General features: G+C 43.3%; 1 protein-coding gene across 1 annotated transcript in view; it reads left to right on the top strand.

Annotated features, from left to right (window-relative positions):
* The window catches only part of LOC138515795 (alcohol dehydrogenase class-3), a 216,112-nt gene that overhangs the window by 156,405 nt on the left and 42,626 nt on the right, over positions 1-17,081 (top strand). The window contains exon 5 of the mRNA XM_069630521.1: positions 16,455-16,674. Within this exon, the coding sequence (XP_069486622.1) occupies positions 16,455-16,674 (220 nt within the window). The remainder of the gene's footprint in view (positions 1-16,454; positions 16,675-17,081) is intronic.

Genomic DNA, 17,081 nt, shown 5'->3' with positions numbered 1-17,081 from the left:
GATGGATGTCGGCCCAGCAGCGGGCGTCGGAGATGCTTCGGCGGTCCTCTGGCATGTCGGTGCTGCAGCACGTATCTCGGGATAGCTTTGGCAATCGGGACTCTACCTCTGGCTGGACTTCAGATCTTCGCTTCATCTGTGTCCTCGGACCGTGTCTGCTTCTGGTGGCAAGAAACCCACCGGTGGACTTTCCTCAGTAGCCGACAACCTCGACTTTCCCTGGCGGGACAAAGGAGAATGACGGTGATGGCAAGGGAGCCCTTGGTTCAATGTTCTTAAGCAAGGGTGGAGCATTGCGGCTTCGGTTGTCGAGCAGCACGGCATCCAGCTGTCCCCGGGTCTGGGCAACACGCCTCGGCTGGCTTCCAACGGTCACGGAAATCCTCTGAACCCTGGTTGATAGCAATGGACTTCGATGGCCTTGATGTCCTGGTGTTCACTTCAAGATTCTCGATGGACCCCTTCTCCGGTCGACAGCCTTTCGGGACTGGCTTCCAGGGTACCTCAAAGATCAGCAGCTTTTGCACAATGTTCCCTTGTAGCTTGGGAAGAGGTCTCCTAGCCAGGTCCTCTCTCGGATCAGTCCTCGACAGTCTAAACAGCTTTTAGATTTTGTCAAAGGAAAGCAGCAGCAATTCTTCTTCCAGCTGGGCTTCAAGGATACGCATTTTCAAGTTTCAGCTTCTGAACCAATTGGCAAGTGAGAGGTCCCCAGATATACACATCTGTCCCTCATTCACTCTGCCTGATCCAGGCTCAGTCAGCCAATCGCACAGAAGGGCATTCATGCAGCCAGGCAGCCAATCGGGCTCGCATATATTCAGGCTATTCACTGCCACCCAGAAAACCCATGACAAGGAATGTGGATCTGGGCAAGCGCCCAGCCTTTCAGCACACCACACTGTGTTCATGTCAGTTTCAGGCAGGGCTGTCTCATTCATTGTGTCACATACACAGAAACCAGACACCCATAACATAGAAGGCATATTGGTCACACACACTATTCACCCCAAGGGTGTACCCACAACATAGTCACTGGGAAGGCTCCAGCCGGTCTGCCCTTCCCCACACTACCATATATGGTTCTTCCACCCAACAGCCAGTCTGGGGAAGGGACAGTCAGGGTTTCCCTGGACTTTGGGAAAACAAGGTAACAGGCAGTAGAAAGCAAGAAGCCTCAGGGGCCATCTTGTCTCCCATCAGAAATCCACTGATTCTTATGGCAGGGCCTGGGTATTCCAAAATAGAGGATACTCGGAGGACCTGTCAGATTCAGCATGGCGCTGCAACCAGTCCATACCCTGCTCTGTGGACCACACACAGGTTCCCAAAAACATACACTAGGTGTACAGGGTTGTACCCACCACCCATGGGTGCCATAAGGTTATCCCAAGGCTCTCTGTTCACCACAACCAAAAAGCGGAAGAGCTGCATTTCCACGAGTCCCAACTGGACTCTTGTGCAGAATACAACACTTGAACACACATGATCAGGGAGTACAGGACAAGGACATGGAGGCCATGTCCCTCCAATTTATTTCCATCATCACATATACCAAGGGATAGTTTTATAGAGTGTCATCTGTTGGTAGACTGAGAACTCCCCTAACAATGTGGACGCTCTCAATGGTTGGAATATGGTTGAAACTGTGCGGAATCTGCTGCTTTTCTCTGGGGACTAAAAACGGTAGTAGAACCCTTTGCCATGTTTGTATTTGGAGGCCGGTTCTTTGACAAAGTTTGAAAATCACGAAGTAATTATGGAGACAACAGAGTTGTCAGCAACTGGCGGAAGTGTGACGCAATAACTCAGTTTATTGAAGTCCAAGAGCAGCCTGGATTATTGGAGTTGAATAATGGTAATGGGGAAAGTACTAAGCCATATACAAGGGGTAAGTTCTCACTAATTGCAAAGCTAGGTGACCAACTACTTGTTTAGGCCTTCACCGGTAGGAGAGAGAAGTTTGGCTTTTTAATGGAACCTTCATTTCCCCAATTTGTTGGTCTTGGAAGTAGCCATCTGCCAGCTTTTAAAAGACTGGTAGGGCTGTTGTGTAATTTTGACAGCAGTGAATTATCAGAGCGGTTGTCTAGACATTAACCTAGTTTTACACTGTTGCAAATCTCGTTTCACTGAAAGAGCAAAAATGGACTCATCAAATGGAATGTCACAACCTTATCTTGAAAGTATTGGTGCAAGGAAGATGTTTCTTAACCAGGAAGGGCTCATTTCCGAAAAAGAATTGGCAGCTGTGGCGTTTGAGGAATAAGCATTAGATTTTAAATCTAGAATGAGTTACTATGCATTTTTTATTCTTGGTGGTACCCACAGTGGGACTGTGAAACAAATAGCGGCATAGTTGGAATCAATATTAAGACTGGTTTACTGTCCGATTGTCCACCTCATTAGGACACTGGTATTCTAACCTTCGCTTAGCATCGCAACTCTGCTGCCTTTCAGAGAACCTTTTTCTTTTTTTAGTTACTCAAACTCTTGTTGCTTGGCAGACCTGAACACTAATCAGCAAGGTTTGAATTTGAGGTTGGCAAGTAAATATTTGCAAGCCGGAAATCTTAATTTGGCACATAGAAAAGTAGATAAGTTGCTGATACTTGCCAGTTTCTCTACAGGCCGCGGGGACTTATTACGTATGTAGTGGTGACATTCATGCACCTTTTGGGTTTCTGCAGAGCTGCAGAAGTCTCTGAACATGGTTTGTTGACAGAAGACGCTAGGAGAACAGGGCGCCGACTTGGGGATTGACATCCAACGATGGATAGCGCTAACTGTGACCTTGTACGCAATAGCGATGAGGTCAACACACAGGCTGTGGAGGTGGATGTGGTGTGATTAGGATTATTCTTTGAGACATTGTGCACAGGTGGGTTGGGGGGAGTTTGGGTACGATAAGATAAGTTGGGTAATGGTTATTAAATATGTACATCATTGTGTGGTGTTTTTTTTGTTTTAAAAAATGCAGTACAAAATATTCCAAAAAATAGTCTGAGGGACCATTTCTTCTCATTCTCTCCAACCATACAACCCCAAACTGCAACTAGTGAACTGTCATTGTTGGGAATGATTTCTCTTTAGCCCCTTTCCCTCCAATGATCAATCCTGACTTTAAATAATGGGAAACTGGTTCCCTTTTTGCCTTTCTTTTAACATTGCACACAGTGTTTTACAGTGCAATGGGGTTTACTTTTGCATCACCCTAGCTTTTTATACTTAGGATTTTGGTTACTTTTATCTATGTCCAAAGACAAGCTGGTGGCAGCAATGATATTTTTACCGATTTTGTTTTATTTCGAGTGTGCACATCACGTTTACTGCATATGGCTACTAAACATATCTAGTGCCCTGAAATGGCCACATCCCATGGGTCATGCACTTGGTCGGGAAAGCCCCAGCTTTTGCAGGATAGTGATGCCTTTGTGTGTTGCTCAGGAAGGGATGGGGACCGGCTGGTCCCACGCCAAATCCTTGGTGCCTGAAAGACTGGGTGTGTGGCATGAGTGAAGCCAACAGTGGTCCCTGATTGGACCACTTCTGTTTGTTTGAATGGTGTAGAGCTTTACAATTGGTGAGCTTAGACCTGCTGCCAGACAGGAAGAGGTCTCCTGCAGCAATTTCTTCAGATCAGCGTTAGATCCAAGAATCCTGTGTAGATGAAAATCTGACTGAAGAGCCGAAAAAGACTACTGAAGATGCCCAGCATCCTTTCCTGCCCCTGGCCCGGTGAAGCCCTGTTGGACTACCTAATCTGCAAAGTCCCTGTGTGGTGCTTCAACCCTTGGACTGGTGGGACCAACTGTCTCAACGTGATCTTGAGGATCCAGCCGTCCTGATCCTTCGAAACCTGGACTATCTGGTGGACTGACAAGCTCTCCGGTGGGCTACCTTGTTAGGGAGATTTATCGTGTTCATGCTTCATCCCCACTCTTAGTGAGACCCCAGCACTTTTTGCTGGGCTTCTGAACCTTTGTCATTGCATCCTGAATGAGTAGAGCCTTTTTCCACTCATTCATTCTTATGGGCTCTGTCTTTTGGAACTCTGTTCTGTTTTACCTTTACTATGGCACATACTTTACTTCATATCTCTTTTTAGGCATCTGTTTTACTTTTGCAGCACACACCTCCTTATGTGCAGTGTTGCTGGGGACCCTTGTGGCTCTCCTTTGAGATCCTTACTTTATCCTTTCTACTGTTATTAAGGATGGAGGGATACTGACTATCCATCCCAAAACATAATCTGAGAGTTTGGCACACTCCACCTTATGTGGAGTGCCAAAGGGATACCTATATCCCCCCCCTTCTATCTGCTCCTGTGACTTTTTAGTCCCTTAGACAACCCTCTAGTTAAGGCTCATGGCAGTGGACGTGTTCTACCAACTATTGTGCTATTTTGTACCACAGCCTGTATTCAGTCCCAGGTTTTCACAATAGGGTCACCCAAGTACTAACTTGGTGGCTCCTTTCTTTTTCTGCCATTTCCATCGTGGTTGTTCCTGGTTAGCCACTCTTTTCCCATTCTGGGAGGGGTAGGGGGAGGCCTGTGTTTTGCCTTTGGCGGGAACCCTTGGGTGTCCCTGCCTAGGCTCCAGTGTGTCTGATCAGGCAGGAAGTGGGGGAGGAGTTTTTCCTTCCCCCTGCTCTGTCTGCTCGAGTGCTTGAATGTAACCAGCTCACACTGGGGGACCTAGTTGTCCTGATTTGACTGCCCCCCCCCCCGGCCCGTTTCAGAGCCGGTAGAGTGGCAGCTGTCACTAATGCACGAAAGAAATGCTCATATGGAACATACCTCTGTGATTTTCAAAACGGTCTGCCTAGAACTCCTCTGAATCTAATCTGGAATAGAGGTGGCAGCAGTAGCACAGGTTGGATATAGAGGCATGCTGACATCACGGTGTCCTAGGGACAGTTATTTACGAACCAACATACAGTGGCCATCTTAGTGTGGACATGTTACCACATAATAAAAAATAATTCAAGCTATTTTGTTGCTCATCTCAATACTGTTGCAGGGGACTGCAGACTACATCAAACATGAGACTGGTTGTAATGCAAGGTCCACACCAGTAGAACAAAAACCGATCGTGGAGCATGCAATGCTATTTGTTCATGATGTGGGAGTTCTTCGTACCTGTATATGATGGTAGGTTAGGTACTTAATGCATAACTAGGCCCCATTCAATGCTCTTGTGGCGGCCCCTTCTAATAGTCCAATTTGTGGATCCATTTCTGTTCTGTTTTGCAAAGGATAATTTGTGTCGGCTCCCCTTGGGGGTTCATTGATCTGGATGATGAACCAAAAGAGCTGTCGGTTTGATTTTTCTCTACAATATAGATAATTATTTTATCCGCCACATGTTTTTTTTAAACTGGACTTGTGTCCACACATTGTCTGATCCCACGTTTAGTTTTTCCAATGTAAGTGAGTTCACTTGATTCCATAGAACGGCCATTGTGTTTTGCAATTAGCAAAGGTCTGGAATTGCCAATTCAAGTCATAAAGATCTATATATTTCATGTCTTTTTTGTGAGGGGGCAAACTGAGCATCAGCAAAGTGCCCGTCTCTGGTGTTCATAGGTATGCACAAAGGTTTAAGGTTGCTCTTTCTTTTAAAAGCTAACCTAGATTGTCGGGGATCTTTCATATGTTCCAATTTCATAGAATTCTCCTTAGGGCATTACTGATTGGACTGAATCACACGTCATTTTGTCCACAGTACTTTTGGGCTGCTTAGTGAGACACCTATACCTGGTGGTGTTTCGTGCCCATTTTCTTGCATCTCGGATCACTTTGCGTGGGTAACCAAAATGTTTTAGTCTTGTGGTAAATTCTTAACTATGGGTGTCAAAGTCTGTGGTTGGCGTGCAGTTTCTGCAAATTCTTAGAAACTGTCTGAAAGGGAGGTTGTCATAGACACTAAGCGGATGAAAGGTTTCATAATGGAGAAGAGTATTTGTGTCTGTTGGTTTCCGGAGTCTTGGCTCTGCCCCTTTCTAGGTCAAGAAGATGTCGTTGATATACCGATGCCTGCTGGTAATGTTGTCAGTAAATGGATTGTGGTCACTATAGATGGAGTGGGACACAAATTGGTCCATGTAGAAACTGGCAATGTTCGGGGAAAATGTGGCCCCTATGTTCGTGCTGTGTCTTTGTTTGTAAAATTGGCCTTCGTAGAGAAAATAGTTTTCAGTTAATGTGATTCTGATGCATTCAAGAATGAAAACTGTTGGAACTCGAGTGTAATGGTACGTCTTTCCAGATACACACTCATGACTTCTATGCTGGTCATCTGTGGAATGCTTGTCTAGCGAGCTTCCACATCGAGGGTGACCAGGAGGTCTTCTCGGTCTATGCTGGTCTGAGAGAGAATGTTCATCTCTGTGGTATCTGCATAGAGGGGCAGATGCTCAATGAGTGAGCTGATAGCAGAAACGGTGGTCTCCCTGGAGGGAGAGTGCAATGCTTATGCACTTTAGGCAAAATATAGAAGGCTGGAATGGTGGGGTGAGATCCAGTGAGGAAAATGTTTTCATCAGTCTGTCCATCTTTGGAGAAAAAAATCTGCGGTTAGACTTTCAATCTCTTCTTGGAGCCTTTTTTGTCAGATTAGTGTCTAGTCTCCAGTTAAACAGTTGATCATGCAGTTGTTTCAGGACTTTTGTTATAGGTATCACACAACCAAAAAACAATTCACCCGCCCCCTCCCTTATCGGCAGGTTTTATAATGAATTCTGGATGTGTTGAGTAACCTCTGTGTCAACCCCAGAACATTTTGCTTGGACTTGGCAACTATTTTACCTTGTCCCTAGGTGAGGGGAAATCTTTTTTTTTTCCCCCCCCACTCGCCAAGTCTTTTACGCTTTTTAGGGCGGGCTACCCTTTTTAGGTCTCTCCATAGTGTATGCTTGAAGGTATAGTTTCCTACAACTTTTGGGCTTGGGCTGTGTTACCCCTTTGGGCTCCCCTGTTAATTTCTTTCTCATAGTTGGGCCAACTACTGTTCCCAAGTAGTAAAGGGGGATTTTCATCCCCTTTACTCCCACCTTATGTGGAGTGCTGGGGGGGGGAGATACAATACAATGTATCCCATTTCTTACCTGGTAACATTTTGTTACAATTGCGAGTTTACACAAATGGCTGGTGGCAGTGGTTTTACCTTTGACTTTTAGTCTTTATTACTCGCAGGCTATTATTTCAGCCTTGGTAATGCACAGAAGCGCCACCATTTTGCTAAAATGGTGGCTCCTTATTTTTTTTGCCATTACTTGTGCTTTCTGTTTGAGGTCTTCCACTGCCATTCTAGGAGGGAACGAGCTCAGTAAGTTTGGTCTTCGGAGGCAATCCTTAGGATGCCCCACCCTGGCGCCAGAGTGTCGGAGAAGTCAGGAAGCGAGGGAGGAGTCCAACTCTGCAGCCCTTTGTTTTTCACCTTGCCTGAAGGGAACCAACTCCCAGTGGTGGGGCTGGCTGTCCTAATTGAACAGCTAGACTGCCCCTTGCTGTAAAATGCAGAGAGAGAATGTTGAAGTTGTGCTGTAGTTCCTGTTAAATATTCCGAACCTGGAATCTTCTGACAAGTCTACCACTGGAGCTGAACACTAAGAGGATGAAGAAACGACTGGTGTAGCAATTTCCAGTGACCAAAAGCCTGCTGTATCCCTTCCTTCCTTCCAACCGACCTGGGGGTCCTGAACGTGACTAATCCTGTCCAGAGGCTGGTGAGATCCACAAGTCCCAAGAAGACCTGTGTTTTGAGCTATCCCATGACGTGCTCTTAGCTTGCTGGGCTGCAATACCCCAATACCCTGGGACCTCGAGCCATTGTGCGGTGAATGGTCTTCCGAAGACTGAAATCAGTCCTTTGGCGCCCTCCTCCTGGCTCTCCAGAGACACAATTTGAATCCCTGAAGTCCCCTCACCAGAGTGCAGGACCGAGAGAGTGATGAGAATCTGATTAGTGATATACGTTCTTCATCTGGCTGCTGAAAAGGGTGCCAAAACGACAGAACCCCATCCAGCCGCGTAGAAACCCTTGCCTGGAGTCTTCCCCGTTGATCCCTGCTGCAAATGTCCTTCCAGTGTCCTGTCTTCACAACAAGGAATTCATTGACCTGGTTTTTGGCTGCATATCCTGATGACATCTGCTACAAACCCTTCAGTGCTGAGGTACTATGTTGGCTGGGGTATTACTCAGCTTGAGCCTTTTGTGATTCCTGTCGCTTTGGGGTCTCATGTGATTGGGAGTACTCATCCATTTCACCCAGGCCCACTGCTGGAGTCCTAGGGTGTCGTCTTTGAATTCCTTAGGCCCTAAGTAACTCTAAAATTAACTTATTTCTTTTGAAGACTTCCACAGGAACTTGACTTTTTCTGCAACTGAACCCTATCGCACCCTGTCTACAGCTGGCACGTAGACTGCAGGGTCCCTATTCTGCCTCTCAGAGAACTCATGCAATAGACTTACTTTCTTTGAATGTGTTTTGGCCTTCTTAAAAGTAAAAGTATAAATAAGGTTATTTTACTCACCTGTGAATTGGTTCCCCCCACTTCCCAAAAGTAATGATGTTGGCTTCACCCAACTATTATTTCAGAATACAACTGGGTCTTGCTTCCCCTGATCTTCTGTATAGCCTACCTAGAATAAGTCTACCTTGGGTTTTACCTACCTTGAATAACATTGGGTCATTCTCGAAAATTAGCATTGGGTTTTGCTTTCCCTGGTCTGCCTCATAAAGATTCTGAAAGTCTTATGTTTATATATATTTAAGGCACTGGTAGCACCTTTTTAAAAATGATATAGGTTTAACTCCCCTTGAATAGCTGTGCCATTCTGAATAAATGTACTGTGGTTTAGCTGACTTTCTTCTGCCTGGTGCAAGCCTAAAATAGTGTAAAGATTTCTTGCTTAGCTTAGTCTGTTTCACTGATCTGAAAAGCAACTGAGTTTATTACAGCATTGTTATACTAGGCGAGAAACACAATGTTATTTTGAATGTAGTTAGGGTTTTAAAAATTTTGGTCTGCTTTTGCCATCCTAAAAAATGTTAGAAGGTTATTGCTTCACTTAATCTGTGCTCCATTGATCTGAAAACAACTGTAATAGTTTATTACAACATTAGGTGTGAATCACCTGGTATAACTGAGGTTATCCTGAATGTAGGTTTAAAAAGAAAATCAGTCATGGGCCCACCCTCTATGAGAACGAACACAGCAAAAATTGCCTGTTCTATGGGGAGGTACCCACTCTAGAGTCTGCAGCCACACTTTTGCTCAGTGTACCTTTCACAGATTGGAAATATGCATTTGCATATCAGTCTTTGTCCCGCCTACATGGGCAGTCAAGCACCAAAATGCTATGGCAATTCCCTTCTGAACAAGAGAACCAACAGCAACTCCAGACACGTGTTTCAGCCTTGTTGTGCATGATCAGTGAGGTGGAGCTGTGCCTCTCTAAGCACTGTGAGTAAGGGGAACTAGTTATAGGTATATACTGTTACATTAATTTGTGTTCCGCTATTCAGTAAAGTATACTGGTAACAAGGTTGGTTTACTAAGTGATTCCTTAACTGAGTGTCACTGCATGACTGACTGGGTCTCCTACCCTTGAATTACTGACTGTATTCAAAAAGTATATGTAACTTGGTTTTACTCACTAAGAATAGCTGATTGCATTCTGAATGTGTTATAAGTTTACCTAACCTTGAACTGCTGACTGCTATTCTTAAAAAGGTAATACTTTGGGTTGTATTCATGAAGTGTACGTTTAAAAAAAATAATAGTGTTTTATATATAATGTGATGGTACTTAATTTACCCAAGAGTCTTCTTGGCCTACTTGTATTTATATAAAGCATTTATTTTTACTAAACTGAAAAATTAATCTAGAGTGGGGAGTAATACTGTGGTGTGCGCTATTCCTAATATTTTTGATTACGTGGTCTACAGGCTGCCACTCCCAGCATGTGTGGTCCCCCTGAGCGCACACCCTCTTAAAATCAAGAAAACAAGCGTGATGCTGGATTGCGCCGAGACCCAGTCATATCAAAATGTATTAATAGAACAAAGTTAAATGTCCACAAATGTTCAAGTCCATTAGGTAAGTTCCATTTAATTGATACAGCCGACACGTGTTTCGACCTATGGGTCGTCCTCAAGGCTGTAAATTAATTGCCGACATTTCATGACAAAGTGAAAATTCAATGACCATTGTCATAGCATCAAATAAGACAGAGAAATGTATGTGCCCATTATAGTAGTCCATGGCAATGATGGTGAAGGGAAACATGGGAAAATGTAAATGAAACACAAATTCAAACATCACGTGTCAGAGTACCCTAATTACATCAAGTTATAACATGATTTGAAAATAAACTGAAAGCGCCATAATTAATGTGCATTGCCAACTCCAATAGTGACACCACAAACCACAACCAAAAGAAGCGGAGTCAAATAAGCAAGAAGTGGGCTCTCCATTCCTATCAACCTGCACCCACATGCTGGGTGATCTACTTTGTTCAACGACGAGATATGTTCCCTAATCCTTGTGCGCAATTCTCTAATTGTACTGCCCACATATCTCTTTCAGCACACACATTTATTTTTAGTATACATAGTGTTTGAGTGTTTCTTTGGATCATATGTATGCTACAATTTATTTGTACCACGCTGCAGCCCTCTCTCCCTCCTAAGATCAGCCTGGCTGCTCGATCGACGCTACCTCCTTCTCAGGTGTTACAGCCTTCTACTAAGAGTGGAGCTTATGTACTGCCTCAGATGTATTGTTTTTATGAAGTCATGGTAGAACTTTAGAGAAACTGTCCCAGCAGGATGGCCCTGCAATTTTTTAAGTGCTGCTCTTTCTTCTCTGGTAAGGTTGTCATGATTTTTTGAGGTCGAGTTTTTCAGTTTCTCAGAGTAGTTTTTTTCAATAGTCACTATTTCAGGACTACAAATGGCAGTCGAGGGGAGGAAAGGTGTAGCGTGGTTTATTTGTATTTTTCCCCCCACTCTATTTACATTTTTTCACTACAAAAAAATAAAACGAATGTATTATACATGTTATTTTGAGAGCTAGTATATCAAATTTGTCACAAGCTTCACAAGTAAATCTTTTAACTATACAATACCCAGCGTCTATAGGACATCGAGATATAATAGACAACACACAGACAAGACAGGACAAATCACAAACCCACACCCCCGTACACATACACCACCACCAAGACTAACACGCATACATTTAATCATAAAGATGCTCTGCATTACGCCCATCCATACATTCATTAAACATCCCCCATAATTCCAGATATATCTCCTCCCAATTCCATTTTAATAACATTTGAAAGTCTGCATATCTGATACCCAACCCTTCACAAGTGGCTTTTTTTTCTTGTTTTCCACACCCTCAGTATTTTCTTGGTCGCCACAAGTACGGCCTTATCAGTCCAGCATGATCATCTCGCATCTGCCCTTGGAAGAGAGCAGAACCACAGCTGACAAAAACCTTGGGGCATGCCAGACCCAGCACTGTATCTAACCTATCAAGCACATCCTTAAAATAGTCCACAACTCTAGGGCAGCCCACAACATGTGTACCAATGACCCTATTCCCTCTCCACAACCCCAGCACATTCCATTATCTTTCATACCCAACTCATACATCCGTACAGGAGTCTAGTATAGACGACCTAGGATCCTCTGGTGGGTATAGCGTAAATTCAAGTCCATTTTAGCCGTTGTGGCCACCTTCCAAAGCCCCTCCCGTTCCTTCACTGATATATTTCTGCCCAACTCATCCTCCCAGGGTTGCCTCGGTTTATCCCAAGAAGTTGTCAAGGAACCTTCCACCGGCATAGTCTTAAAGGTTGAGACCATACAAGGCGGTGTATTAAACGATTCACAAATCTTAGGTTTTTCTCCCATCGGCATACTCTGCATCCCTTGCCTTTCAGATAACATGTCCTTCAAAGCCCTGCATCTCCCTAGCTCCCTTTTACCTAGAGCATATTTTCGTATAACTTTTTTTGAAGGGTATTCTTTTTCCTTCCTGTCGAACATCTCCAATCTTCAAGGTTCCTTTTTTAACCCAGCTACGCCAGCTCAACATTTTATCTATCTGCAAACAAGGATCATACCAGATTGAAGCTCCATAATACATACATTCTGTCCACACCCCAGAATCCACAATGTTGAAGCCGCCTTACTAATGTCTGTAATTTCGCTGGCAGCTTGGGCATTTTTCCAAATGAATATAAGCTACTTTGACAATAAGGCAGTAATCTCTACCTCGCTATCGACACCCACAATGGCTCAGGTTCCTCATCCTCAGCAAAATAATGGACTGATTATTTATTTAAATTTATTTCAACAAGAATCCTCTGATCACACTACGCGTCATGATGCATCGTGGGATCGTTGGCCTCTTAACCCACAAGAATTCCTGAAAAACTTGATCAGTACGATTAAGCACATTCTTAGAAAATCTCAAAGGGAGTGACTGTATAACATACAACACTTTGGGAAAAGGCATCATATTAATAGCATTTACTCTTGTCCAAACATTAAGTCATACGCTCCCATTTACGGACTATCCTTTGGAGCTGTTCTATCAGCTTGCTGATCATGTAGTCCACAAAATAGCAGGAAGGATGACTATAGGTCGTCATTTACCCAAATTCTAGCAGTAATATTCGGCTTTAGCGCTCCAACAGCATTAAGACAAAATGGCCCAAACCCATTTCACGCAGCGTGTAGTCTAAAAAGGTCCAGTTCATACCATCAATGCTTTTTCATCATCCAAAAAGATCAATAGCATATTTTCCCCTTCAGCTTCCGATAAACTCATGTTTATTATTGTTCTAATATCATATCTATATCCCTGCCTCATAAATACCACCTCGGATTGATCTATTAGATCTCTCATAGTATGTAACCTATTGGTTAAAATTCTTGTGAATATTTTTGCATCTACATTGAAAAGTGAGATTGGTTTACTAAATTTAGTATAATCTCCCTGGCTTTGGTATTAAGTCAACAATAGCCTCGCTCAGTGAAGGACAGTGTCCCATCCGTCTTAAATCTGTTATATAGGCCACAACGTATAGGCACCAGTTTGAAACTAAAAGACTTATAAAATTCCACAGGTAACCCATACATACCTGGAGATTTCCCAGTATTGAGTGATTTGTTGCCATTAACATTTCTGATACAGTAATTGAAGCATAAAACGTGTTCCTGCCGTCTTCAGGTAAGCAGGGGATTTATATTTTATCAAAGAATTCAGCCAGTTTTGACGATGGAGAGTGAAACTCTTTCGCATACAAAGAAGCACAGAAGGACTGGAAACATTCAGGTTTTTTTTTTTTTTTTTTTTATAGCCATCCCACCCAGCCCATTCTCTATCCTGTGGATACATGTTTCCGACAACCCTTTAAATTTATTTGCCAAAAGTCAACCCTCTCGATTCCCCCTCCGCCCAATATTTTTGTTTCATAAAGAACATCCCTTTTCCACCTGCCTATCCGTTTCACACTTAAGGGATTCGCTAACTCGATCGATCTTCATTTTATCCTCCATAGCCTGTGGCGAGGCATATTTTTGTTAGAAATTCTGGAAGTTCTGATTCCATCCCTTTTAATTGATCCATTCCTTACTTCCTTGCTCGAAGTCCAATTTATCAGTTCACTGCATATAGGAATATCAGACTGTCTACACACTATTCTCCTCAAAATAGTGCTGAATTCCTTCAATGCCTTCTCATATTTTAATATGAATAATTTAAGCCGCCATCTAAAGAAAATTTGACAATCAAACTTCCATATCTCGTTTTAACTTTACTATTGAATGATCTGATAGGCTGCGCTCTCCTATAACTGCCCCAACCATCCTCAGGAAGTCTACCCGACACTAAAAATGATCTGTTCTTGTGAAGGAGTCATGGGCTGGGGAGTAAAAGGAGTATTCTCTCCCCCCAAGATGTAAAATCCTCCGTATGTCAACTAAATCAAGCGAGTCAGCAAATCTCTGAAACTCCTTGCTCAACCCTAAACACTTATACCTGCATGTAGATGACCTCTCCACCTTGTGGGTTAGTACGCAGATGAAATCTCCCCCTAAAATAACTGTCACCACCTGTTCCTCGCAATAATGTGTTTAAAATCCTGAAAAAAGGCCCTTCTGCAGAACAAAGTCCATACACTCCTCCCATTGTTCTCTCATAGTTCACATCGATCAAGAAAATATGGCCCTCATCCATTGTCACTTTATCTATTTTCATTCCCAATCCTTAACGACTTAAAATTCCCACCCCCTTGATTTAGAGTGACAGTGAAGTATGGCTTTGGTATACCTTGAGTTGGTCAGTAAATTCTCGGAATTATCTTTCAAGTGTTTTTCCTGTAGAAATGCCACATCTGCCTTCTCTCCAGATCCTCGACAATATCTTTTTCTTTTTTTTGTGGACAGTTTAGACCTTTAACGTTCCACTGGCTAGCGTTAGCAACCACATCTATAGAAGCCTCTTTCCGAGTGCATTACTTCATTGATGTAAATCACCATATGCTCATGGATAAACCAGTCTCCTTATCCACTGACCGCAGAGGCCTTTAGTATGTAAAAATCACATTGGCTCGACTTTTGATGCCTACCATAAATTGAATGATCATTTGCACAGTAAAATTGGAGCATATTTCGCTTTCCCAGTCCAAGGACAGACAAAAGACATAGACACAAACATATAAACACACATATCTCAAACTAGGCTAGTCCAATAAATCAGACGGTTCCTCCTGACAGGACACCCCTTTAGTCTAATGGCTGCATGCTGTATCATGCTTCTATAGATTTCAATCTTTATTTGGTTGTTATGGTTTGGAGCTAGCAGTAATAGCCTGTTGAAGAAGTAAATCTTAGGATACCCCAAAGTATCAATAGCTAGCCACAATCCCTGTATGTTATATATTAAGCGTCTAAATAATGTAGCAACTGTACATGTACTATGCCATTTCACAATGTTGCACCCACAGTAAAATGTCACTCTCCATTGTCCCGGGAGGCTAGCTCAGCGGCAACGTGCTCGCCTTGGAAACAAGACAACATGAAGCAACACGGGTTCGAGCCCCGGGTCTGTGCTTAGAAACCTCCGGGTATTAAGCACATTATAAATGCGCAAATGAGACATATTCCTGTAACAGAGCCTCAATGCCCCTGGGCTGCGTGATCTCTTTAAAAATGCAAATAAATAAAAATTGTAGATCCCATATGGTTATGCATGAATAATCATATTGAGCATGTGGAATGTCTGTACACAGACAGAAACGCAGCGCCTGAAGAAATTAGAATTACAGTCCCATATATTGTTGGTTTCAACATGTGTCCACATTTTTAATGGATGGATCCCATTCCTCCAAACACTCCCACAGTACCTCCTAGCTGATGGCTCCGGAATATTAGAATCATTTTTGGAAATTCCCATCCACGTTCTACAGGATGCCTCATCTCTTCTTGTTAGCAGCGCGGCTCCCTTTCACATCAAGGCTCCTTCCCTGCCAGGAGCCTGTGCCACATCCAGGGTGACATACAAGCTGCCCTAACATAACACCAAATTCCTATCTTGTTCGCTCTTAATTCTGTGGCTCTGCCGTCTCCTCAATTCGTGTCACAAAGCCTCGATCAAGCTTCCTGGGAGATACCCTGTTTATAGGGGCACAATTTGTGTGAGAGGACACAGCCTACAAAACGCCATTGTAATGCTTTAAAGTGACATTAATCATTTAGAGGTCCATGTTGGGCCTTTCTGCAGTGCAGGAAATTCCCATAAGGTTACGAGGGAGGGAGAGCAATGACCACTATATTGTTCCTTGAGTTTATTTTTCTACTTGCTTTCCATGTATATTCACAACCTTAATTAGTTTTGGCTCATGTAGGTTGTACTTTACTGTCCCCATTATTGGAGCTATAGTGCTGTAGACCTCTACAGGTGAGTGTTAACATACTGGTGGGCAAGTGCAGATTGTGGGTCTTGTTTGACTGCACTTCCATGTTTTCAAAGCCATTTTAGTATTGTGCATGTAGTAGTATTCATGTTGGCAGAGATTTCTTGGTGCATGGCAGTGGGTGTCGCTCTTGCTGGCTCCATCATGAACTACTGTTGATCATCGCACACCATGGTAAACCCACCCCATGGAGGTTATCACCCAGGACAGGCCTCCTGGGATATGAATTTCTGCATGATCAAAAGAGCTCTCTTTAGCAAAGCTGAAACTGACTTTGATAATGGTCACTTTTGATGATCAATAGCAGAATGAGGCCTGTCTTTTGGTGATGTGTAGAAATTAACAAGGGATTGTTCTTTCTCAGACATGCCATTTGGTTATTGATGACCTGCAATTCTACCATCTGTCAATCTATGAAAGTTCCATTTAAATTTGTCCACTATTTTCCAGAGTGACTCAAGGGAAGGGAATGATGCCAGATGACACTAGCCGCTTCACCTGTAAGGGAAAACAGCTCTTCCATTTCATGGGAACCAGCACCTTTTCAGAGTATACAGTTGTGGCAGACATCTCTGTTGCGAAAATTGACGAATCCGCCCCCTTGAACAAAGTTTGCTTGCTAGGATGTGGCATTTCCACTGGCTATGGTGCTGTTGTCAATACTGCGAAGGTAAAATTGTGTTAAATATTTTTCTTTACATTTGTCACAATTTATGGAAAGCACATGTGGCTAAGGATTGAGGGGGAATGCAACACCTGTTTATCAACTCCAGATTAATAAGACTGGTCATAATTCATGTAAGGCACCTTGTTAAATGAATTGCATGTATTAGGTTATCAATGTCACTGTGACATCAGGGGATGTTCAACTAAGCATGTGAATCTATAAAAGTGATCAAAGTTGGAGAACCAGGCCTACAGAAAAGGAACTGAATTGTACTCCCTGTACTAACTACCGTTATAGTCCTTAGCCAGCTAGGGAGAATCAGTGCCAACTGTGACTGCACACGTGCATATACCAGGCACACATTTTTATAATTATCGCTGATTCGCATACTCGCCCTGTTCCCATAATGG

This window comes from Ambystoma mexicanum, chromosome 6q (assembly GCF_040938575.1).
Source record: "Ambystoma mexicanum isolate Mex_15411 chromosome 6q, UKY_AmexF1_1, whole genome shotgun sequence".
NCBI lineage: Eukaryota > Metazoa > Chordata > Amphibia > Caudata > Ambystomatidae > Ambystoma > Ambystoma mexicanum.
This window is presented reverse-complemented; position numbering and strand designations above follow the sequence as displayed.